At 45.6% G+C, this 27,024-nt stretch overlaps 1 protein-coding gene across 5 annotated transcripts in view; it reads right to left on the reverse strand.

Moving 5' to 3' along the window:
• The window catches only part of ptk2aa (protein tyrosine kinase 2aa), a 168,649-nt gene that overhangs the window by 36,851 nt on the left and 104,774 nt on the right, over positions 1-27,024 (reverse strand). For all 5 annotated transcript variants that reach the window (XM_038972168.1, XM_038972167.1, XM_038972166.1 and 2 more), the window contains exons 5-11: positions 18,044-18,131; positions 16,368-16,447; positions 16,199-16,261; positions 7,104-7,158; positions 2,987-3,127; positions 1,883-1,960; positions 892-999 (exon numbers count right to left, since the gene is read on the reverse strand). In XM_038972168.1, coding sequence (XP_038828096.1) covers positions 892-999; positions 1,883-1,960; positions 2,987-3,127; positions 7,104-7,158; positions 16,199-16,261; positions 16,368-16,447; positions 18,044-18,131 — 613 coding nt within the window. The remainder of the gene's footprint in view (positions 1-891; positions 1,000-1,882; positions 1,961-2,986; positions 3,128-7,103; positions 7,159-16,198; positions 16,262-16,367; positions 16,448-18,043; positions 18,132-27,024) is intronic.

Consider the following 27,024-nt stretch of genomic DNA (forward strand, 5'->3'; position numbering starts at 1 on the left):
GATCCACTGACATAACTTCCTTCCTGTGCTGATTCATAACAACAGTAATACCACAGTGAACAGATGACTACAGTATAGCACTGTGACTGTGTTCCTCACTTTACCAGCCGCCACATCTTACTCCTGGCGTGCGTCCAAGATGGCACCCTATTCCCTTTATAGTGCACTACTTTGGTCTAGGGCGCATATGGCTCTGGTCAAAAGTAGTGCACTAAATAGGGTGCCATTTGGGACATGTGCTCTGCGCTACCGCTGACTGACAGGCAGAGTAGTAACCCAATACTATAATAATCCTCTATGGCAGACAGAGTAGTAACCCAATACTATAACAATCCTCTATGGCAGACAGAAGCAACACAATACTATAATAATCCTTTATGGCAGACAGAGTAGTAACATAATACTATAATAATCCTCTATGGCAGACAGAGAAGCAACACAATACTATAATAATCCTCTATGGCAGACAGAGTAGTAACATAATACTATAATAATCCTCTATGGCCAGCCCATCACAAATGAAAGGGTCCATTCATACAGGGGGGGGGGGGGGGGGGCCCAGAGTGAAGGAAATGGAACACTTATGTCCACTGTTCTGCTAAGTGAAAAATCCATCCCAAGAAATCCATGTTTCACATGCTACTTCCACTTCCAATAGTAGTAAATTGAAAGCAGATATTGACACAAAGGAAAATCTCAATAAAAACACAATACGAGTACACAGGGAGGGGGAGGGGGACTTGGCTGAAAAAAAGTGATCTAATATTAGGTCAAATTAGCACTATTCACAAAGGTTATATCAATGTGTGCACATTTACTCATGTTGAATGCATCATGTACAAGTCAACCTCATGGTAATGTAAGGGTTATTATGAAATGGTTGATTGGTACCTCAGCAGCACCGGCCACGTTGAGCTGCAGCATGCCCTTCCTCTCCTTGTCCTCCATGACGGAGTATCCAATGGTCTGCACCTGGGTGAAGTTGGCCAGGTGTGTTGGCTGGAGAAGAGCAATCAATCAATCCATTCATTAAAGTGCATGCAAGGGAGCAAAATATGTGTCAATGTACAACGTTTCAGATGACTCCTAAAGTAATGATGATTCCATTTTAACTTTAAAATGGTCACAGTATTTCTCAGGAAGCTGTATTTTGTGTTATCCATCTATTCGTTCAGTGAAAACATTCCATTTCAAGCTGCACATTTTTTGTTGTTGAGAGGGATGTTTTTGGCGTATCCTTTGAACGAGAGGGGTCTCATGGTTTCCAGAACTAACCTCTCAAAGCCATGGCTCACGGTGATATAACAAGGAACACATCTGATACCCTCAGTTTGATGTGTAAAACAACAAAAATCCTTGGGCCATTTTGAGAAGATTTTCACACACACACAAGGACAGACAGACACAGACAGACACACACACACACACACACACACACACACACACACACACACACACACACACACACACACACACACACACACACACACACACACACACACACACACACACACACACACACACACACACACACAGACAGAAACACACACATGTGTTTCATTACCTCAGCCCCTGAGGACAACATGAAAATGATCAGGAATACTCTTTGAAAATCCCAGTTCATTCATGTCAATATTTCAGGGCAGATAGATATTGTATAGTGAAGAGATGGAAGAGAGACCAGCTCCTAGGTTACAAGTAGTGTTTGGACAGCTGTTCTTCGAGGAAAACCACACCATGTCCTAAATATCTTCAGTTTGACGTCTTTGGTTTCAGTCAAAACTATAAGTTGTGCAACTGTAATGGCTGTGCTTGTTTGTGTGGAGATGCAGGACAAGGATACACAACACAATACATATTGAAATGAACATTTCCGACTCACAGTCAAACCCTTGTCTGTAAGGTAGCTAATGCCCTCCTCAGGTCCAATGGCTAGCTCTACTTGGATGACCCAGCTCAACTGTCAGGAGGAAAGGAAGACGGAGAGAAAAACAAAAAGAAGACTTGAGAAATGTTTTCAGTTCAGTCACAAATCAACAAGAGGAAAAGAGCGACGCACACACAATGACATTTAAGTTGAGAGTTCATACTGTCGAATTCAAAGTGCCAACTCATAACCATGAAAACACATCTGCTACATCATTTGAACTGTTTGAAGTAGATCTGAGGGAATGCTAGATTAATTGTTACCATCTCTTGTCATTGCTGGGAAACAAAAAACAACAACTGTTGTTTTCCTTATGGCCAGTAGGGGGCACTATGACGCTGGTCATTTTTTATTTAAGCTACAGAGATGCAGACAAGACCCACCCAAATACAACCATAATATCCCAGGCATTGCTCCACTGTCTAAGAAAAACACACCTAACTACCAAAGAATTGCTGAGAAAACAAGTACAACGCATTCAGTCGTGTTCAGTACGAGTTCAGTCGTGTTCAGTACGAGTTCAGTCGTGTTCAGTCGTGTTCAGTACGAGTTCAGTCGTGTTCAGTACGAGTTCAGTCGTGTTCAGTACGAGTTCAGTCGTGTTCAGTCGTGTTCAGTACGAGTTCAGTCGTGTTCAGTCGTGTTCAGTACGAGTTCAGTCGTGTTCAGTACGAGTTCAGTCGTGTTCAGTACGAGTTCAGTCGTGTTCAGTACGAGTTCAGTCGTGTTCAGTCGTGTTCAGTCGTGTTCAGTACGAGTTCAGTCGTGTTCAGTACGAGTTCAGTACGAGTTCAGTACGAGTTCAGTCGTGTTCAGTCGTGTTCAGTACGAGTTCAGTCGTGTTCAGTACGAGTTCAGTCGTGTTCAGTACGAGTTCAGTCGTGTTCAGTACGGGTTCAGTCGGGTTCAGTACGGGTTCAGTCGGGTTCAGTACGAGTTCAGTCGTGTTCAGTACGAGTTCAGTCGTGTTCAGTACGAGTCATTCTCTGGGATTCTTAAAATGCCCATCTTGACGCTATATGTTTTATTTGAAACCCAATCAAGTGAAATTCAGCCTACCCCGAGAGCACATTTAAAACACTCCTTATCATATCTGTAGACGGGCGCCAGAATCTCCAGGAACTTGAGGATGCTCTGGTCATCATTCATGTTGGCAAACTGTTTGAACGTCTGCTGAATCAGCTTCCGCAGGGTTTTGGCCTGGCAGAGAGGGAGAGGGTAGTTACTAGACAGGCAGACCCACGTGTCCCACATGGCACCCTATTCCTTATATAGTGTATTACTTTTGGACGTGGTCAGAAGTGGTGCACTATGTTGGGAATAGGGTGCCATTTGGGACACAAACATGGCCCTGGTTAAGTTTGCCAGGGCATAGAGAACGGGGCACTGATACACCAAGTCACATTAATAGTGTCAAACAGAGCAAGTGTGAAACACATGAAAGACAAGGAAAGTTAGCACGGGTGAAGGACAGTAGGCAGCTCTTCTGTTGTCTGCCCCTGAACAAGGCAGTTAACCCCCTGTTCCCCGGGCACCGAAGACATGGATGTTGATTAAGGCAGCCCCCCGCACCTCTCTGATTCAGAGGGGTTGGGTTAAATGCGGAAGACACATTTCAGTTGGACAACTGACTAGGTATCCTCCTTTCCCTTTCTATTGTTTTGATTCCATTGCCTACATGATGTTTGGCTTGTCATTGAACAAGAGGAGCTTGCTTAAAGCACAGACTACCGCTAAAGGAAAGCAATGCTCTAGTTCATTTCTCTGACTGCTCTAAATGGGCAATCTGGGATTAGTACATCCATTTGAAGGGGTTTTAAAGTAATGATATATAGCCGTTGATTCTTAAAGTATATAACATGACTGAACTTAGTTGAACTGTCTTACCCCTTCAGAATCCCAGAACGCCCCTTTAAAAAAAGCTGTCCATCACTTTAATACACTGTACCTCTGTGAGAAAGAAGTGAATGATATTGATAACCGTATTGATTGGAGAATATATATTGAGTGTCATGCCAATTAGGGTCATAGCAGGGGACTGGGGGGGTATGTCCCAAATTGCACCCTATTCCCTATATAGTGCCCCTTACTTTGACCAGAGCCCAATGGGTGAAGGGAATAGGGTGCCATTTAGTACACACCAGTGAGTGAGACAGACCAGTTCATAGTTCAACCAGTTTAGAGACTAGCGGAGCTGTTGGCCTGATCAATGTGACCGGGTCAATAGTGACCCTGTCGTCCATTACACGGCCAGTGAGTTTAAACTCCATTAAAAATGCATGAGACATTGTGCTTTAATGACAGCTGATGTTGACACCATTACTACACACTGACTGGAGCACACACACACTGACTGGAGCACACACACACTGACTGAGACACACACACACACACACACACACACACACACACACACACACACACACACACACACACACACACACACACACACACACACACACACACACACACATACACTGACTGGAACACACACACACTGACTGGAACACACACACACACACACCTTCTAATTAAAAATGCCACTGCAATTATGTAATGTAAATCAACTCCCTGCAGAGTTAGGCTAATTCATCAAGGACTTGCTAACAGCTGTCTATCCTATTAGTCTGCATACTGGCTTTTAAAATCAACGACTTATAAATGCAGCATTTTAGACTCCACTTAAAGGACAGGGGGTGGGGGTCGGAAAACACCGGAATTCTAGGAATGGATCCCCTGATCCTATCTGGAGGTCTTAGTTACTGTAGAACATAATAGTAACATGTAGAGTAATCACAGAGCTTGTCCCCTCCACCCTTCCTGAGAGGAAGCTGAGCTCAGAGTATCTCTCCATCTCCCCTAAGAACCCCTCCCAGCTGAGTAGGGCCAGTGAGCTGGCCTACAGTTGCTACAGTACAGTAGTGTACTGATGTGTATAGATGAATCTTTCTGAATCTGTATTTATTCTATGCCATTTGACTACCCTTGATGATGTGTTTTAATGTTGGCACAGGAAAACTAATGGCACGTTTCCCCCGGTATATACAAAGTAGTACTTTGAAAGACATTGACAGCATAAAGACAACTTATAGTACTGTAGTTGTAACAGATCTCATGTTTTGACCTGACAACGATCAGAATATTCACTATTAAAAAGTGGATTTATGTTCCAGCATAAAGTCAACCCATCAGGTGGAGTTATCCATTAAAATTGGATTTAAAACAGGTTGGAAATGTCCACACAAGTACATCATTCTAAAGCACTTACAAGACGTCCTCTGACACTGGATTCATCCCAAATGGCACCCTCTTCCCTATATCATAGATGTCAAACTCGTTCCATGGAGTTTGACACCTGTGTCCTATATAGTGCACTACTTTTGACCAGTGTCCATTGTAAAAAGTAGTGCACTTTAGAGATAACAGGGTGCTATTTGGGATACACAATTGTTGACTCTGGTGCCAAACCAAATTAAACTCACGTTTCCCTCCACTTTTTCCAGCAGAGCCTGTCACCATCTCTCTAAATGGAAACCTTCTGCTGTAAACCTGGAGATGGTAATTATGTAAATGTGAACCTCTGTGTAATCAATAATTTATTTTATTGCCTAATTTGATTACGCTTGCAGTGAGTTATATTCTGACCTCAGCCATCTGCCAGGTAATGTTCTCTGTCCAGTGGAGTGGATAGGAGCGAGAATAACTGTGTTAACATATTTCTGTTCATCAAAACAGTGTGTGTGTGCGGGGGAGTCTGGAGTGTGTATGTGTGTCAGAGTGGGTGTGTGCGCGTGCGTGTGGCTTCAGTTCATCGCTGAAAGCTTCATCTGTTCACCATGTCATTGTGACGTAGGGGAGAGTCATTTCCAGAAGGATTATGGTTTTACACACACACATGGGGGGGTTGGATGGAGGATGGATGGATGGAGGGGAGGGAAGGATGGCTGGAGGGGATGGAGGGCGGATGGAGGGAGGGAAGGATGGATGGATGGTTAGGGTGTGTTTTCAAACAGGCGCCTGGTTACGAAGATGTGATTTCATGTTTTCCAAGGGGAGCTGTGACTGGAATGGGGGAGGGGAGGGTAACTCTGAGGCACTGGAGCCTGACAGAAGGGGGTACCTCCCCAGAAGTAGCCTCCCCCCTTCAGTGGGGGGATAAAGTGGGTTTAGCAGTGACATGTGGGGCTGTGGGGTTAGGCACCACCCACACCTCCAGGCAGAGCATCTGTCCACCTCTCTTTCACCGACTCCAATGCACCCTTCCCCGGGGCACTGGGCCCCACGTTCACGCCGCCCCATTGTGGCACCCCCGCAGCTCTGTACACCCACACACGTGCCATAAATCCATCACATCACACACATGGCTGGCGGCTGAGACACACACACACACACACACACACACACACACACACACACACACACACACACACACACACACACACACACACACACACACACACACACACACACACACACACACACACACACACACACACACACGCAGAGAGACAGAGACTACCAGGAAAACCCACCATCAAGGCTCTGTTAAATATGCTAAACTCCTTGCACGGCTGGCAGAGTTTAGCATATTTAACAGAGCCTTGATGGTGGGTTTTCCTGGTAGACTGTCTCTCTGTGTGTGTGTGTGTGTGTGTGTGTGTGTGTGTGTGTGTGTGTGTGTGTGTGTGTGTGTGTGTGTGTGTGTGTGTGTGTGTGTGTGTGTGCGTGACTGGCTTTAGGCCAAAAACTAAAAAAGCTGTCTTATATAGTACAGTATATAGAACAGTAAATGGGATCATTTCCACACTGTTTATCCCTGTGAATGTCTGGCGCTGTTGTGATGCGAGGAGTCGACAAATGAGTGGGTTTGATTCAGCTGGGGCTCTTTCCCCCACAGGCCTGTATGTACAAGGAATGCTAGCCTAGAACTAGGCCAACTCTGCCTGTCCCAGGCTGGAACAAAGTCCCCAGAACCAAGAGATCCACACACACAGCTAGAAGACACTTCAGAGGGCAAAAAGGAAATACGGAATTGTCAAAGTTCATGCTACATTCATATGAAGCGGTGGTCGCTGCTCTCTCTGAGAATGCATTGGAGACTGACTGGTCCTTGAGGATATATTCTCATCGATGGCCCTGAAAGAATGAACAGATTTTTTGTGAAGCATCATCTCACCTTGACTGAATCCAGTAAACTCTTGGGGAAGAATCTTCTTAAGCCCACATCTTTTCTGTAAGGAAGAAATAAAAAGAGGAGAGGACAAAGGACAATGTCAGTTTAGTGAGACCACTGCCTGAGGCTGGTCTAGCAGACAACACAAACACCACCCCAGCATGGGTACGAATCCTGGCCCCACCGCTATTCTGCATCTTCATCCCTCACTATGTCTACTCTCTCATTCCCTACAATCTCTGTCTGAATAAAGTGAAATACAGTCAAATATATATATCTAAAAATAGTTTTTACCATTGCCAAAATGAGAATGCAAAATGTCTAGCCTCAACTCCTCAAAACAGTCCCCTGATGGAATTTCACCTCTCTGATACCAATCTACCAGGGAAAGGAGAGAGAAACACATCCATTTACTCAGGGCCATTAGTAGAACTTCTCTGAAGTTTACCACACAACATAACTGATTGGTCAGTGTACAGTGAGGAGGAAACAAAATGTGTGGACCAAAGAGAGAGAGAGAGAGAGACAGAGAGAGAAAAAGAGAGAGCGAGAGAGACAGAGACAGAGAGAGAAAAAGAGAGAGCGAGAGAGAGGATTTTCCCAAGGTTGCGTCAACAGCAACACAGAGCATAGCCTTGCTATTGAGAAAGGCAGCCATTGGCAGACCTGGCTTTCAAGAGAAGACAGGCTATGTGCACACTGCCCACAAAATGAGGTGGAAACTGAGCTGCACTTCGTAACCTACTGCCAAATGTATGACCATATTAGAGAGACATATTTCTCTCAGATTACAGATATCCACAAAGAATTTGAAAACAAACCCAATTTTGATAAACTCTCATATCTACTGGGTGAAATACCACAGCGTGAAATATCACAGCAGCAAGATTTGTGACCTGTTGCCACAAGATTAGGGCAACCAGTGAAGAACAAACACCCTTGTAAATAAATAAATAAATAAATACAACCCGTATTATGTTTATTTATTTTCCCTTTTGTACTTTAACTATTTGCACATATGACATTTGAAATGTCTTTATTCTTTTGGAACTTGTGAGTGTAATGTTTACTGTTAATATTTATTGTTTATTTCACTTTTGTTTATTATCTATTTCAATTGCTTTGGCAATGTTAACATATGTTTCCCATGCCACTATAGGCCTTAAATTGAAATTGAAAAATGTAATTGAGAGAGACAGAGAGACAGTAGCAGAAAAGAAGACTTCAGAGAAAGAGGGAAAGAGAGCACTCATATCGTAGAGGAGAAAATACAGCATATTGTTTAAAGCCTATAACCTCATCCATTCCACACAATCATTTCATCATTTGGTCTCTATTAAAAGATAGCTTGTTAAAACCAGAGGCGCTCCGAAAGCCACTTACATCCGGCTGGCCATTAACCAGAATCAATCCACGTCATTTATAAGGCCGGGGCCACAAAACCTGACATAAAATTGATGCTGCCTTGGCAATAGTGTGATGAAGCTTTTCTGGTAGCAGAGCAATGCTACTGTCCGTCTGTGCATGTCAGTGAGGATCTAGGTGCATTTAAGGATCTGTATGCCATGACAATGAGTGACAGGGAGTTGGCACGATGGCACAAACAGATGCTATGGATCTATAATGCCTTAACTTAGCTATGTTAAATCAAGAGGAAACACACTCTGTAGTATTAGCAGTGCTGAAACACAACATAATTACTTCCCCCAAGCTCAGAAAATCCTCTCTCCTGTCTGTCTCCCTGGCCCGACAGTAATCCAAGCATTAACACAATGGAAAAACTCTAATGATTTATTATTTAAATATTGAAAGTGTGTGGGCTACGGAGAGAAACAAAATGGTGCAGTTTCAGTCCATGTGGAGGAAAGTGATGCTGATGCTGGAGATGGGGGTGTGTGCTAGTGGGTCTGGGCAGGTGTGATGTAGTTGAAGTTTGTACGATGTTGTCGTTTGTATGTGTATGTTTTGTATTGTCTATAAAAGATCAAATACAATTGTACCCAAGCTACACCCCCCCCCCCCCCCCCCCCTCACCCAGATCTGAAGTGCTTTTTGATTGGATTGCCCCTAACGCCCTCCCTCCCTCCCTCCCTCACTGCTGGGCTCTGTGTCTTTGGGCAAGTGGACAGACTGACCTGGAACTAACTCTAGCCAGCGCACTGAGCCCCAGCACCATTATCCACAAAGCAGAGGGGAGAGTGTGAAAGAGAGAGAAAGAGAGAGAGAGGCAGAGAGAGAGGCAGAGAGAGAGAGAGGCAGAGAGAGAGAGAGGCAGAGAGAGAGAGAGAGAGAGAGAGAGAGTGCTGGCTATTCATTAGGACACTTTACTTTTGTGCCTCAAACAAGCCCCTGCTTTCTCTATGGGTCTGAGCTCAGCACAGCAGCAGCTAATGCTGGACATCATTGGTTGGGCAAGGTCCAGTTAGCACTAGCCAGAGCACTAGCAGTAGGCTACAGAACAGTCAAATTAACACATGTGTGTGGTCTCTCCCTTGTTTCATATCATGCTTAATAAAACCTGGTTGCATATCACAATAACCTTGTTCCAAAAAGCTACCCATAAGGATGATATTAGTGGCATTACATCTGAAGCATACAGAAACATCTTGTGATTTAGTAGCCTACTATGAGAGAACGTACGGTCATCAACATGGAGGGGGAGCAGCAGAGCTAATATTTCTTCCACAGTTACTCAGTAACGGTTTGCACTAGTGCTGGGAATTGGCAGGGACCTCATGATACAATATCACAATATTTAGAGTAGGTGCCAATATGATATGTATTGCGATACTCACGATTCTATATCTATTGCCATTCGATACTGCAATTTTATTGCAATTCAATGTTTCAAACATATTGCTCACTATATACTGTATGTCTGCTGCAGAAGGACAAGAGAGTCTGGATCAGTCATGGAAATAAAAGTGTTGAAAACAAATTGGCTTACTATTAAAAAAGAAGATGGAGAACAAGCTATGAAGGAAAAGTACTGCAGTTTTGGTGCAGGTACAGCCAACTAGCACAAACATAATATTGCAATATTGTAAAAATATATATATATATTCCGATATCATCAAAAATAATATCCTGATATGTGACTGTATCATTAGTTTCGCACAGTAACCCAACAGCAACAGTTTTAACCGTATGCATCAATGATAAACAGACCATTGCATCGTTATGTATCCACATCCAATATGGAGGATCCAATACGCCTTGGGCTGCGTGGTAAAGTTTTCCCTAGGTACAGATCTAGGATCAGCTTCCTCTCCCCCAATCCTAACCTTAACCATTAGTGGGGAAAATGCTGAACTTATCCAAGACCAGCGTGTAGGGGAAACTTTACCCTACACCACGGCTTGGGCAAGGCTGATCAACCTCCGGTTAGGCATGTTTCTCAGCCTGCAGTGCCCTGCCTTACAGCCTGCTGCAGACCGGGTCGAATTACTCAACCCCTTAACTCAGCATATCCTTGGAGCCAGCAGAGGAGGACATTGTCTGCGTCCCAAATGGCACCCTATATAGTGCACAGGCTTTGACCAGGACCCAATAGGGATATATAGTGCACTACGTAAGGAACAGGGTGCCATTTTGGATGAAGCCATACATTTTCCCTGCAGAAGAAAGGTGTGAGATTCTCCCCTGGGAAAGGAGGCAGAACACGGACGTTCCCGGACAACAGGGAGAATTAGACCAGCCAGCAGGGATCGTGTTGTGGACTGGCTAACAAGAACGGAATGACGCTTGGAATACCAATCGGCTCAGAATACCAATGTGCTGGTAGTGTTTTCCCCCCAAAAAATGTAAGCACATTCTACTCCAAATGAAATGAAAATGGTATTATCACCATCTGAAACAGTATTTTCTCTTCGAAAGCATTACAACCTGTAGGCTGAAGCATGGGGTTGCCCTTCTGCATTTACCTCATTGAAAAACCCCAAAAGACTCAAATTGTCAATCTTAAAAGCGCGTCTCGGCAGAAATATTGATATATATTTTTTAAATGGGCGTGGTGGCAACGATTTAGCAGCGGCGGGCATGAATATAGGGGAAATACTGGGCTGGAATACCAAAGTACAGGACCCAACCCTCTGGGTTGGAGAAGGTATGTTGATGGTAAACAGGAGAGAAATACCAAAGTACAGGACACAACCTTTTGGGTTAGAGAAGGTATGTTGATGGTAAACAGGAGCGAAATACCAAAGTACAGGACCCAACCCTCTGGGTTAGAGAAGGTATGTTGATGGTAAACAGGAGAGAAATACCAAAGTACAGGACCCAATCCTCTGGGTTAGAGAAGGTATGTTGATGGTAAACAGGAGAGAAATACCAAAGTACAGGACACAACCTTTTGGGTTAGAGAAGGTATGTTGATGGTAAACAGGAGCGAAATACCAAAGTACAGGACCCAACCCTCTGGGTTAGAGAAGGTATGTTGATGGTAAACAGGAGAGAAATACCAAAGTACAGGACACAACCTTTTGGGTTAGAGAAGGTATGTTGATGGTAAACAGGAGAGTAATACCAAAGTACAGGACCCAACCCTCTGGGTTAGAGAAGGTATGTTGATGGTAAACAGGAGAGTAATACCAAAGTACAGGACCCAACCCTCTGGGTTAGAGAAGGTATGTTGATGGTAAACAGGAGAGTAATACCAAAGTACAGGACCCAACCCTCTGGGTTAGAGAAGGTATGTTGATGGTAAACAGGAGCGTAATACCAAAGTACAGGACCCAACCCTCTGGGTTAGAGAAGATATGTTGATGGTAAACAGGAGAGAAATACCAAAGTACAGGACCCAACCCTCTGGGTTAGAGAAGGTATGTTGATGGTAAACAGGAGCGTAATACCAAAGTACAGGACCCAACCCTCTGGGTTAGAGAAGGTATGTTGATGGTAAACAGGAGAGAAATACCAAAGTACAGGACCCAACTCTCTGGGTTAGAGAAGGTATGTTGATGGTAAACAGGAGCGTAATACCAAAGTACAGGACCCAACCCTCTGGGTTAGAGAAGGTATGTTGATGGTAAACAGGAGAGAAATACCAAAGTACAGGACCCAACCCTCTGGGTTAGAGAAGGTATGTTGATGGTAAACAGGAGAGAAATACCAAAGTACAGGACCCAACTCTCTGGGTTAGAGAAGGTATGTTGATGGTAAACAGGAGCGTAATACCAAAGTACAGGACCCAACCCTCTGGGTTAGAGAAGGTATGTTGATGGTAAACAGGAGAGTAATACCAAAGTACAGGACCAAACCCTCTGGGTTAGAGAAGGTATGTTGATGGTAAACAGGAGAGTAATACCAAAGTACAGGACCCAACCCTCTGGGTTAGAGAAGGTATGTTGATGGTAAACAGGAGAGTAATACCAAAGGGATCCCTGGTAATTTAGTTACAGTGTGAGGACTCCCTCTTCCTCTCCCCTCTTCATCCATCAGGCGAAATATGTATGAAAAGCAAACTCTGCATTTCAATCAATACGGAGAGACGAGAGTGATCGGTAGTAATTAGAGGGCCTCTAGAGAGTGTGGAGGCCTGAGCATATGAGAAAATCACTAATTGGACGCATCGTTAACGTGAACCCCTGACCTTTATCAAATAGCGCACCTCGGAAAAGTGTGTTCGACGGCAGACTCTGCAGGGGTTTTTCACCATGTACGTTAACCTACACTAGGTTAACCTATGTGATCATAGTCCATTTCAAGATAATTCTGTGTATTGAGGTTATGGGATATTTTAGCTATCATAAATAAATGTATTTTATCACCTTAACAGGAATTGCTCTTACACATTGAGTTTCTTGGTAAAAGATCAACAAAGACGTACAATATTGACTGAATAGTTGATTCTTACAGTAAGCAGTAGAAACCCAAGCTATTACTGTCACGTTCCTGACGTGTTTTCTGTTGTTTTTGTATGTGTTTAGTTGGTCAGGGCGTGAGTTGGGGTGGGCATTCTATGTTATGTGTTTCTATGATGGGTTAAATGTGTTGCCTGATATGGTTCTCAATTAGAGGCAGGTGTTTGACGTTTCCTCTGATTGAGAACCATATTAAGGTAGGCTGTTCTCACTGTTTGTTTGTGGGTGATTGTCGCTGTGTCTGTGTTTTGTTGCACCACACGGTACTGTCTCGTTCGTTCATTAGTTTTTCCTGTTCGTGCGTTCTTCGTTTTATGTAGTTCTCATGTGCAGGTCTGTTTAACGTCGTTTGTTGTTTTATAGTTTATTCAAGTGTTTTGGTAGTTTGTCTTGTTATAATAAATCATTATGTCTACCTACCTCGCTGCGTGTTGGTCCGATCCATGCTCCTCCTCGTCTGAGGAGGAGAACGACTTCGACGACCGTTACAGAATCACTCACCAACAAAGGATCAAGCAGCGGGGTAACGGGCAGCAGCAGCAGCAGCGGGACCAGGAGAAATGGACATGGGAGGACGAGCTGGACGGAATAGGACCCTGGGCAGAGCCAGAGGAGTATCGCCGCCCCAAAGCAGAGCTGGAGGCAGCAAAAGCAGAGAGGCGGCGTTTCGAGGAGCTAGCTCGACAGCAGGAGCCGGATCTGGGTTACACCACTTGGGAGGAAATAGACAGGTGGTCGGTTGACCCAGGGAGAGTGCCGGAGCCCGCCTGGGATTCGATGGAGCAATGTGCAGAGGGATACCGGCGAATGAGGTTAGCACGACGACGCGGTAAGAAGCCCGTGAAGAAACCCCAAAAATTTCTTGGGGGGGGGGGGGGGATAAAGGGTAGTGTGGCGAAGGCAGGTAGGAAACCTGCGCCCACTTCTCATGCTTACCGTGGAGAGCGGGAGTACGGGCAGACACCGTGTTATGCAGAAGAGCGCACGGTGTCTCCTGTACGTGTGCATAGCCCGGTGCGGGTTATTCCACCTCCCCGCACTGGCCGGGCTAGATTGAGCATTGTGCCAAGTGCCATGAAGCCGGCTCTACATATCTGGCCTCCAGTACGTCTCCTTGGGCCGGTGTACATGGCACCAGCCTTACGCATGGTGTCCCCGGTTCGCCTACACAGCCCAGTGCAGGTTATTCCACCTCCCCGCACTGGACGGGCTACGGGGAGCATTCAACCAGGTAAGGTTGGGCAGGCTCGGTGCTCAAGGGAGCCAGTACGCCTGCACGGTCCGGTATATCCGACGCCACCTTCCCGCCCCAGCCCAGTACCACCAGTGCCTACACCACGCACCAGGCTTCCAGTGCGTCTCCAGAGCCCTGTTCCTCCTCCACGCACTCTCCCTGTGGTGCGTGTTTCCAGCCCAGTGCCTCTAGTTCCGGCACCACGCACCAAGCCTCCTGTGCGTCTCCAGAGCCCTGTACGCACTGATCCTTCTCCCCGCACTCGCCCTGAGGTGCGTGCCCTCAGCCCGGTACCACCAGTTCCGGTACCACGCACCAGGCCTATAGTGCGCCTCGAGAATTCAGTGTGCCCTGTTCCTGCTCCCCGCACTAGCCTTGAGGTGCGTGCCCTCAGCCCGGTACCACCAGTTCCGGCACCACGCACCAGGCCTACTGTGCGCCTCAGCAGGTCAGAGTCGGCCGTCTGCCCAACGCCGCCTGCACTGCTCGTCTGCCCAGCGCCGTCTAAGCTGCCTGCCTGCCCAGCGCCGTCTGAGCCATCCGTCTGCCCAGCGCCATCTGAGTCATCCGTCTGCCCAGCGCCATCTGAGTCATCCGTCTGCCCAGCGCCATCTGAGTCATCCGTCTGCCCAGCACCATCTGAGCCATCCGTCTGCCCAGCGCCATCTGAGCCATCCGTCTGCCCAGCGCCATCTGAGCCATCCGTCTGCCCAGCGCCATCTGAGCCATCCGTCTGTCCCGAGCCGTTAGAGCCGCCCGTCTGTCCCGAGCCGTCAGAGCCGTTCGTCAGTCAGGAGCCGCTAGAGCCGTCCGTCAGTCAGGAGCCGCCAGAGCCGCCAGCCAGTCAGGAGCCGCCAGAGCCGCCAGCCAGTCAGGAGCCGCCAGCCAGTCAGGAGCCGCCAGAGCCGACAGCCAGTCAGGAGCCGCCAGAGCCGCCAGCCAGTCAGGAGCCGCCAGAGCCGCCAGCCAGTCAGGAGCCGCCAGAGCCGCCAGCCAGTCAGGAGCTGCCAGAGCTGCCCTCCAGTCATGAGCTGCCCTCCAGTCATGAGCTGCCCTCCAGTCATGAGCTGCCATATAGTCCGGAGCTGCATCTAGTCCGAAGCAACCATTCAGTCCAGAGCTGCCTCTCTGTCCGGAGCTGCCCCTCTGTCCTGAGCTACCCCTCTGTCCTGAGCTACCCCTCTGTCCTGAGCTACCCCTCTGTCCTGAGCTACCCCTCTGTCCTGAGCTACCTCTCTGTCCTGAGCTACCTCTCTGTGCTGAGCTACCTCTCTGTCCTGAGTTGTCTCCTCTATTTAGGAGGGGCCTTGGTGAAGGTTCCTGGACCAGGGTCGGGGGCGAGGGTCGCAACTCAAGGGACGCTAAGGAGGGGGACAAAGACAATGGTGGAGTGGTGTCCTCGTCCTGCGCCGGAGCCGCCACCGCGGACAGATGCCCACCCAGACCCTCCCCTTGAGTTTTAGGGGTGCGCCCGGAGTTCGCACCTTGAGGGGGGGTTCTGTCACGTTCCTGACCTGTTTTCTGTTGTTTTTGTATGTGTTTAGTTGGTCAGGGCGTGAGTTGGGGTGGGCATTCTATGTTATGTGTTTCTATGTTGGGTTAAATGTGTTGCCTGATATGGTTCTCAATTAGAGGCAGGTGTTTGACGTTTCCTCTGATTGAGAACCATATTAAGGTAGGCTGTTCTCACTGTTTGATTGTGGGTGATTGTCGCTGTGTCTGTGTTTTGTTGCACCACACGGTACTGTCTCGTTCGTTCATTAGTTTTTCCTGTTCGTGCGTTCTTCGTTTTATGTAGTTCTCATGTGCAGGTCTGTTTAACGTCGTTTGTTGTTTTATAGTTTATTCAAGTGTTTTGGTAGTTTGTCTTGTTATAATAAATCATTATGTCTACCTACCTCGCTGCGTGTTGGTCCGATCCATGCTCCTCCTCGTCTGAGGAGGAGAACGACTTCGACGACCGTTACAATTACCATATGAGAATCAAGCCAAAGGGGACTTACTCTAATAGTTCATAGTTTGATTTCTTGTCCAGGGCATTTCCCCGCATCTCCCGGAAGAATCTCCTGTAAAGGAAACATGTCTTGGTTAGTGTGAAATACTAAAAGGCAGCTAGCTACCGTTTATGAAAGAGAATAGAACATTTGACCACTCTTGGATACCTGAACTGACCTGATTTCAAGGCATCCCAACTTAAGTGCAATGTCTTGCTCGACCTGGTCGGCTATCTCTACCATGTAGTCATTTTTCACCTGTAAGACAAACCAAAATACATGTTTTAGCATGGGAGCATGGAGGCCTTACACAGAGCAACACATGAACTGACTTTCAGACTGAGGGGTAGAACACAGGGGACCTTACTGATATACAGCCCTTTTACAAACATTGACCCCCACCCTCCCGCGAGAGAGAGAGACACAGAGAGAGAGAGAGAGAGAGAGAGAGAAAGAGAAAGACACACACAGAGAGAGAGACAGAGAGAGAGACAGAGAGACAGACACAGAGAGAGAGAGAGACACGGAGCGAGAGAGAGAGACACGGAGCGAGAGAGAGAGCGAAAGACAGAAAGAGAGAGAGAGAAAGACAGAAAGAGAGAGCGAAAGACAGAAAGAGAGAGAGAGAGAGAGAGAGAGAGAGAGAGAGAGAGAGAGAGAGAGAAAGAGACATTAAATCCCCCTTACAAACAGCCCATAGTAAGTGGGTGGTGGGCTTGGTTGATAAAGCCTGGGTGGTTGATAAACCCTGGGTGGGTGCACCTGCAGTGACAGCAACACAACACTGGCAGACGGACACAGAGAGAGACATTTCATGAGACAAATGAGTGTGTGCTTCTGAGTGACAACTAAGGGAGCTAGACCTGTTTCATGGGCTATTATGTCCTCTCTGAATATCTTGTTTAGTCATGTTGAGTGGCGGTTCTTTGTATTCTAACACCCATAGAGACATTGAGTCTGCCATTTTAGATCATAGGCATTGAAAACAAAACCTGGTTCATGAAAGTGTTGTTCTATACCAGACACAATTCGGAACACAAGCACACTTCACGCTCCATGATTACCCCTTCAAACAGGGACATTTGTACCTTCCATCAATTTTCCTCTCAGCTGGATTTCGAAAATATGAGCGTAAAAGTGACACAAGATGAGCCCAAATGTGTTCCCCTGCTGTCAAGACGGCCTCTTTTCACCCCGTCAGGATCGGAGAGAGGGAGCGCCTGTTCCCCAGACCACCAGACAGAGCCCTCTTGAGACCCACTGACCCAGTTCACCTCTCTGCATCTACAGCCTTGTTCCCCTGCTGTCAAGACGGCCTCTTTTCACCCCGTCAGGATCGGAGAGAGGGAGCGTCTCTTCCCCAGACCACCAGACAGAGCCCTCCTGAGACCCACTGACCCAGTTCACCTCTCTGCATCTACAGCCTTGCGGACGGCTACACACCGTGTGTTACGCCCTAATACCTCCACATATTTCAACCATACACAGTAACACCTTGCGTCCCTCAGACCCACACACACATATGTATGTGCAGGCACACACACACACACACACACACACACACACACACACACACACACACACACACACACACACACACACACACACACACACACACACACACACACACACACACACACACACACACCTGTCAGAAGTGCCATATGCCTCCGCCTCTGGTTACAGTGTTGTTGAATAAATAGGCTTAGCTAAGTATGTTTAGAAAATGAGTCTCCCCTGGTCAATGGCCTGTAACAAACCAGGCTGTCTCTGTTACTCAACTCCCATGGATGATGTGTTGGTGTGTGTGTGCATGCAGGCATTCACGTCTATGTGTGTGTGTGTGTGTGTCACCTGCTGGTAGAAGTAGTTGAGTGTGGGTTTATCTTCACTGAAGTGGTGCAGGAATCCTTTTGGAAGGTAGCGAATACGCAGTTCATACCTGGAGATTAGAGCAACATGTCACTGTTTAGATAAAACACAGAAGGGAATAGGGATTTAGGTGTTTTTATAGTCACAGAGATTGAATACTGTTTACAGTTCAGCTACAACACAGCGCAAAACACTGCCTAGTGACACAGGGGGGAAAAGAGTTAATATGCCCCTGCTTAGAACACAGACGCTTAGGGAATAGGGATGTTGTGGTCCAATTGTGTTTTTACACTCAGGTCACAGAGCTAGCATACAGCACAGTCCACATAAACAAAAGGAATAGGTATATTGTACCCCAATAATGTTTTACAATTCAGGAACTAGCATACAGTATATACACTGAGTGTACAAAACATTAAGAACACCTTCCTAATATTGTGATGCACCCCCTTTTGCCCTCAGAACAGTCTCAATTCGTCAGGGCATAGACTCTACAAGGTGTCAAAAGCATTCAACATGGATGCTGGCCCATGTTGGCTCCAATGCTTTCCACAGTTGTGTCAAGTTGGCTAGATGTTCTTTGGGTGGTGGACCATTCTTGATGCACAAGGGAAACTGTTTAGCGTAAGAAACACAGCAGCGTTGCAGTTCTTGACACAAACCGGTGCGCCTGGCACCTACTACTACCATACTCTGTTCATAGGCAATTAAATATTTTGTATTTCCCATTCACCCTCAATGGCACACAATCCATGTCTCAAATCGTTTAACCTGTATCCTCCCCTTTAGCTCTCATGCAAACACTTCCTAGTGACACACACATGGTGGGAAGAGGTATTTGATCTGAAATAGGAATACTGAGGGGTGCACAGTGTGTGTGTGTGTTAGGCTCTACCCAGATTTCATGACCTCATACTGTCCTTCTCTCACACTGGGACTTAGTACAAAAGGGAGCGGCAAGATAAGGCAAAAAAAAAAGCACATTTGGACGCCCATTACCAGAATGCTAACAAAATTAGCACAAGTAATAGCAAATTTCTATTGGAGGCTGCTTGCTAAATATGCTAACGAGCGCAAATGAAAATAAACGAATTGTAAAGACAGGCAATCCAGTTCATAAAGTTAAACATACATAGGTAGGAGATACCGACTGTCATTTCTGGTGAGTTTCCAGCAAATGTGAATGAGAGACATTGTGCAAATTAAGAAAGTTTTGACGCATGCTTCTCTGAAGGAAGAACAGTACTGTGTACACTGTCTGTGTGGAGTCTGGGAGCCTGCCTGCTCTGCTCGGAGAAGATAGGGGAGGAGCAGACAGGCCTACAACAGAGAGGAGAAAAAAACACAAGGAAGTCAAGCTACAGTAGCAGCTGTACAGATTACTCATACAAAGGGCTTTGACTTCTCAAACACTGCAGAAAGCTAACACAATATGATGCCCTGTGACCTTAACTCAGCTACTGACATAGATGACTAGCAAGTTAAACTTAGGGGACACCTTAACGCAGAATTCTTCGTTTTTTCACACAGGGAAAAAATATAAAACGCGTTTTGTAAAAACAGATCAAACAATAAAATGCTTCTTATTGTAATTTCTGGTCAGCATCAAACTAATGTTGTCCACTGGGATGAGAATTCCCAAAACAAGCATTCTACCAGCAGACAGCACTCTGACTGATGTGGCGCTCCTTTTCTCTGGTACTGTTCTGGTGTAGCCAGCTTCCTTTTCTCTGGTACTGTTCTGGTGTAGCCAGCTTCCTTTTCTCTGGTACTGTTCTGGTGTAGCCAGCTTCCTTTTCTCTGGTACTGTTCTGGTGTAGCCAGCTTCCTTTCTCTGGTACTGTTATGGTGTAGCCAGCTTCCTTTTCTCTGGTACTGTTCTGGTGTAGCCAGCTTCCTTTTCTCTGGTACTGTTATGGTGTAGCCAGCTTCCTTTTCTCTGGTACTGTTCTGGTGTAGCCAGCTTCCTTTTCTCTGGTACTGTTCTGGTGTAGCCAGCTTCCTTTTCTCTGGTACTGCATGATGGCCATGCATTGTTTTTTGCAACAAAAAAAAAGACCTTAAGTTTTCATTGTAAACTCACTGTGTGGCTGCCAGTCAAATAGCGTTGCACTTCTGTTGTCATCTGATGAAAATTAAGCTATTTTCTGCCGAATGTGTTGCACTAATGTATCACTCTGTTGATGAAGAAAGAAAACTTACTTTCAATATAAAACGCGACTCATGTCAATAAACAGCTGGACTCACCTGCTCCCGCTTTCTACTGTTGTGCTATTTACAAACAAACAGTTGCTCAACTGTTCTGGGGAACTCCAATAAGCTTCATCATTTAAAATGTGACAGGTGAAATGAGCAACATGTTCTGCTTTATTTCCTAACGTATTGCACAAATTGAATTGTCACGTTCGTCATAAGGAGTAGACCAAGATGCAGCGTGGTATGTTTCCATCCTTTATTTTGGAATAGAAAACTTCAAAGAACAAAACAACCAAACGAAAAGTGAAGCTAAATAATGCTCACAGGCAACTATACATAGACAAGATCCCACAAAGCACAATGGGAAAATGGCTACCTAAATATGATCCCCAATCAGAGACAACGATAAATAGCTGCCTCTGATTGGGAACCATACTAGGCCAACATAGAAATATAATCCACCTAGATAACCCATCCTTAAATCACACCCCGACCTAACCAACATAGAGAATAAAAGCTCTCTATGGTCAGGGCGTGACATGAATACAGCTTTTAACAAATATTAAAATCAATTGAAAAATGTACAAAAAATATATTGTTTCAACGGTACTGAAAAACCATCCCAAGGCTATTTCCGAATAGACCGGTATATAGTATATACGGTATACCGCCCAAGCCTAGTGTGTGTGATCTGAAACGTCACTAGGAGATGAAAGTGCAGCTACTCAAGGGCAGACAGCATGATGAAAGGAAAAGCAACAGAATGCAAAGAGAATAGAAGAAGACTCCACTAGTTGCCTTAACTGAGCATACAGACAAGAGCAGGCATCCTAATGACATCTCTCTCTCTCTCTCTCTCGCTCTGTTTTCTTCAGTCTCCTTCCTATGAGACGGCCTGATCAAAGCTGTGAGCTCTTCTCTGCTGTGTTAAGCCCGGCTGTGATATAACAACTCTGCATGATCCCAGACCTGCCTGGCACGGTGCCACACCATAACTCTTCCCCTTTCCAACTGATCCCAGACCTGCCTGGCACGGTGCCACACCATAACTCTTCCCCCTTCCAACTGATCCCAGACCTGCCTGGCACGGTGCCACACCATAACTCTTCCCCCTTCCAACTGATCCCAGACCTGCCTGGCACAGTGCCACACCATAACTCTGCCTCTCTCGCTCTCTCTCTCTCTCGGATGGTTCCCCCGTCACTCGCTGGCACCACCACCACCTGCCAATCCCCACAGCGGCAATGAGCCGGGAGAATCACTTAGCGTCTTTAAATCGGCCGCTAGACGCCCGTCACCTTGTTCTATCAGAATAGACATACCCCCTGACGGAACTGATGATGGCTCGCCTCTCTAACCACTAGGCCACCTGCTATACACACACTCACACTTATATGAGGAGTCTTGACAGCCAGGCTCAGGACAGAGGGGGAGATAAATTAAAAGTTAAATCAAATGGCTGAAACAGAGGAAGAATATCAATATATAAGCCTTGTAATAATCAGTTAGCAGCACGTTCAATCTGAGCTGTTGCATAAACACAACTTCATCTTGCTATGTAAAGGTCACTATGGATGGAACCCTGAAAAAGCTAAAAAATCTAATCTGAGTTCAGTAGGTCACATTGTAGTAAAACATTTTGCAACAGAAAATCAGCATTCTTATTGGCTAAGTTCAGGTTGTACCTCTCCTGTTCCAAATCGTTTTGTGCCAACTGAACTAAGACCCAGGCCCTTCTTTCAGGTTTCATTTCCTAATAGGTTCAGATTGTTCCAGGCCTTCATTCTGTCTGTATCCATGGGTCTTGTCCTTGCAGCTCAAGCCAGGGTCTGCTCCCAAATGGCAACCTATTCCCTATGGGCCCTGGTCAAAAGTAGTGCACTGTGAAGGGAATAGGGTGCCATTTGGGACACAACCCTGATTAAATGGAGGCTGGTGATGAGATAGTGGAACTAAACTGATTGAATCAAAGCAGCACTGACAGGCTTCATGTGCACCTTATTGTATTGACAGAATGTTCTCCTCAGCTGCTTATAGTGGTCATCTGGAACATTGACAAATGACATTAGGGACTTCAGTAGGTCAATTTATGAGATCCACTCTACTCCCCTTCCCCTGAGAGGCAATTATCAACGTGACAACACACACACACACACACACACACACACACACACACACACACACACACACACACACACACACACACACACACACACACACACACACACACACACACACACACACACACAAAGTTAACAGAAAACCCCTTTTACTTCAGCATGACAACACCTTCAGACAACTCCACAACAGGCCTGTCATTCACATCCACAACAGGCCTGTCATTCACATCCACAACAGGCCTGTCATTCACATCCACAACAGGCCTGTCATTCACATCCACAACAGGCCTGTCATTCACATCCACAACAGGCCTGTCATTCACATCCACAACAGGCCTGTCATTCACATCCACAACAGGCCTGTCATTCACATCCACAACAGGCCTGTCATTCACATCCACAACAGGCCTGTCATTCACATCCACAACAGGCCTGTCATTCACATCCACAACAGGCCTGTCATTCACACAGCTGGAGGAAGAGAAAGAACGACATCAGCATTGGGTTAACTACATGCTAAGTCTGACGACATGATTGACCTGACATGCCATGATAGCTTCCTGGACGAACACGCACAAACACGCACAAGCACACACACACACACACAAACTTCAAACATCAAACACATACATACTAGGGCTGTGGACGGCAGGCAGCCTAGTGGTTAAGAGTGTTAGACCAGTAACCGAAAGGTCACTGGTTCAAATCATTGAGCTGACTAGGTGAAAAATCTGACAATGTACCATTGAGCAAGGCACAACATGTTAATTGCTCCTGTAAATTGCTCTGGATAAGCTGGAGCATCTGCTAAATCACTAAAATGTAAATGTCAAATGTAAAGATACCAGTATAACAATATTTTTTTCCATGGCAAAATTGAAAACACAAAGTAGACTAAACTCTTTAAAAACCTGCTGTATGTAAAATATTGTGTTCTATAGCTTGGAAAATAAATAAATGTGACTCTGGATGACAACATAATGATGTTTGTTTCCAACATCAGAGCTGTTTTTCTAAAGATGTTAAATCTGCTTCATGTTTTGTTTCCTTGCCACGATACTAACAAGTATCATGAAACTGGTATCGTTCCGCCCTAATACATACGCACGCACGCACGCACGCACGCACGCACGCACGCACGCACGCACGCACGCACGCACGCACGCACGCACGCACGCACGCACGCACGCACGCACGCACGCACGCACGCACGCACGCACGCACGCACGCACGCACGCACGCACACACACACACACACACACACACACACACACACACACACACACACACACACACACACACACACACACAAACAGAGCCCTCTGTGTTTGCTTTTACCTATTTGAAGAATGTGTGTGTGTCACTGATGGATTACAGACAGACACAAACAGACAGTGTTTCAACTAGAGGTCGGCCGATTAATTGGGTCCGATTTGCCGTTTTTTTTTTTTTTTTTTTTTTACACCTTTATTTATTCTTTATTTAACTAGGCAAGTCAGTTAAGAACACATTCTTATTTTCAATGACGGGCTCGGGGGATCCAATCTTGCAACCTTACAGTTAACTAGTCCAATGCTCTAACACCTGATTACATTGCACTCCACGAGGAGCCTGCCTGTTAGCGAATGCAGTAAGCTAAGGTAAGTTGCTGGCTAGCATTAAACTTATCTTATAAAAAACAATCAATCAATGACTGTCATTGCTCCAATGTGTACTTAACCATAAACATCAATGCCTTTCTTAAAACCAATACACAAGTATATATTTTTAAACCTGCATATTTAGCTAAAAGAAATCGTGTCATTTCTCTCAAATTGTGTCATTTCTCTTGCGTTCATTGCACACAGAGTCAGGGTATATGCAACAGTTTGGGCCACCTGGCTCTTTGCGAACTAATTTGCCAGAATTTTACGTAATTATGACATAACATTGAAGGTTGTGCAATGTAACAGGAATATTTAGACTCATGGATACTACCCGTTAGATAAAATACGGAACGGAATAAACGTTTTGTTTTCGAGGTGATAGTTTCCAGATTAGTCAAAGGTATATGGTTTAGAGAGAAATAGTCGACGCGTTATAATTCCTGTAATAACTTGCGGCTGAACTTGAAAGGGGTTCCTTCGTTATTTTACCGTTCATGTCTTCCATAGAGAATGTCTTGATCTACTTCAAATAAGGTCTGTGTTTCGTGCAGGATTAAACCGCTTCGATGTTTTGATACCCGTGTGTCACGAACGTCGTAGTGAGGAGACCAAAGCGCAGCGTGATGTGAATACATCTTCTTTAATTATAACGAAGAATAATAACCAAACTAATTCAAAATAACAAAAACGAACATCAAGCTAAATATAACGATTGCAGACATGCAACATCACATAGACAATCACCCACAAACCAAACTGGAAAATGGCAACCTAAATAGGATCCCCAATCAGAGACAACGATAAACAGCTGCCTCTGATTGGGAACCAATCCAAGCCACCATAGACCTACATAATGCCTAGACTACACACACACACCTAGGCATACCCAAAACCCCAGACAAGACAAAAACACACATACCACCCTCGTCACACCCTGACCTAACCAAAATAATAAAGAAAACAAAGATAACTAAGGTCAGGGCGTGACACCGTGTAAATCTCACTAGGATAAGGTAACGTTTGTCAACATATTTTCATAAATCCACTCTACAATTTTTATTATCTTCGCTTATATTTAGCCAATATTGATCAGAGTTACCTTGTCCTATGGATATCTACACAGTTATAAAATTGGCACGGTGGTGTAAGCCTACACGAAACACAGACCTTATTTTAAGTGAATCTAAAAATATCCTATGGAATAAATGAAGGAACCGCTTTTCAGATTTTGCTAGAAGGTGTCATGGCAATTATGACTCGCACTTTGGTCGTCAATTCTTACCATGCCCATTATTAAAATAGGATTTCCTGCATATAGAAATTAAAGTTTTTGTTTTCAACATTCATCACAGGTAACTTAAACTCTATTTTTATTCAAACAGTTGAGAGTATTTGTCTCCTAAGCAGACTCTTCAGTATCATTGTCACTTCAGAGCTGTGTGTGTGTGTGTGTATTTATGTATTATATTAAGTTAAAATAAAAGTGTTCATTGTTCATTCAGTATTGTTGCAATTGTCATTATTACAAAAATGTGTGTGTGTGTATGATATATATAAAAAAATAAAAATAAATTATAAATCGGCCGATTAATCGGTATCGGCTTTTTTTGTCCTCCAATAATCAGTATCGGTATCGGCGTTGAAAAATCATAATCGGTCGACCTCTAGTTTCAACATCCCTCACTCCCAGGACAGGAACATTCAGATTATTACACCAGGCCTGGGGGTATACTGTAGTGTATGTAGGGGGACACTGTTCTGTTCTGGACTGTGTGTGGAGTTCAACACTGTTCTGGGCTGTGTGTGGAGTTCAACACTGTTCTGGGCTGTGTGTGGAGTTCAACACTGTTCTGGGCTGTGTGTGGAGTTCAACACTGTTCTGGGCTGTGTGTGGAGTTCAACACTGTTCTGGACTGTGTGTGGAGTTCAACACTGTTCTGGACTGTGGGTGGAGTTCAACACTGTTCTGGGCTGTGTGTGGAGTTCAACACTGTTCTGGACTGTGTGTGGAGTTCAACACTGTTCTGGACTGTGGGTGGAGTTGGACACTGTTCTGGACTGTGTGTGGAGTTCAACACTGTTCTGGGCTGTGTGTGGAGTTCAACACTGTTCTGGACTGTGTGTGGAGTTCAACACTGTTCTGGACTGTGTGTGGAGTTCAACACTGTTCTGGACTGTGTGTGGAGTTGGACACTGTTCTGGACTGTGGGTGGAGTTGGACACTGTTCTGGACTGTGTGTGGAGTTCAACACTGTTCTGGACTGTGTGTGGAGTTCAACACTGTTCTGGACTGTGTGTGGAGTTCAACACTGTTCTGGACTGTGTGTGGAGTTCAACACTGTTCTGGACTGTGTGTGGAGTTCAACACTGTTCTGGACTGTGTGTGGAGTTCAACACTGTTCTGGACTGTGTGTGGAGTTCAACACTGTTCTGGGCTGTGTGTGGAGTTCAACACTGTTCTGGGCTGTGTGTGGAGTTCAACACTGTTCTGGACTGTGTGTGGAGTTCAACACTGTTCTGGACTGTGGGTGGAGTTGGACACTGTTCTGGACTGTGTGTGGAGTTCAACACTGTTCTGGGCTGTGTGTGGAGTTCAACACTGTTCTGGACTGTGTGTGAAGTTGGACACTGTTCTGGACTGTGTGTGGAGTTCAACACTGTTCTGGACTGTGTGTGGAGTTCAACACTGTTCTGGACTGTGGGTGGAGTTCAACACTGTTCTGTGCTGGGCTGTGTGTGAAGTTGGACACTGTTCTGTGCTGGGCTGTGTGTGAAGTTGGACACTGTTCTGTGCTGGGCTGTGTGTGAAGTTGGACACTGTTCTGTGCTGGGCTGTGTGTGAAGTTGGACACTGTTCTGTGCTGGGCTGTGTGTGAAGTTGTACACTGTTCTGTGCTGGGCTGTGTGTGAAGTTGGACACTGTTCTGTGCTGGGCTGTGTGTGAAGTTGGACACTGTTCTGTGCTGGGCTGTGTGTGTGAAGTTGGACACTGTTCTGTGCT

This window comes from Salvelinus namaycush, chromosome 32 (genome assembly GCF_016432855.1).
Source record: "Salvelinus namaycush isolate Seneca chromosome 32, SaNama_1.0, whole genome shotgun sequence".
Classification (NCBI taxonomy): domain Eukaryota; kingdom Metazoa; phylum Chordata; class Actinopteri; order Salmoniformes; family Salmonidae; genus Salvelinus; species Salvelinus namaycush.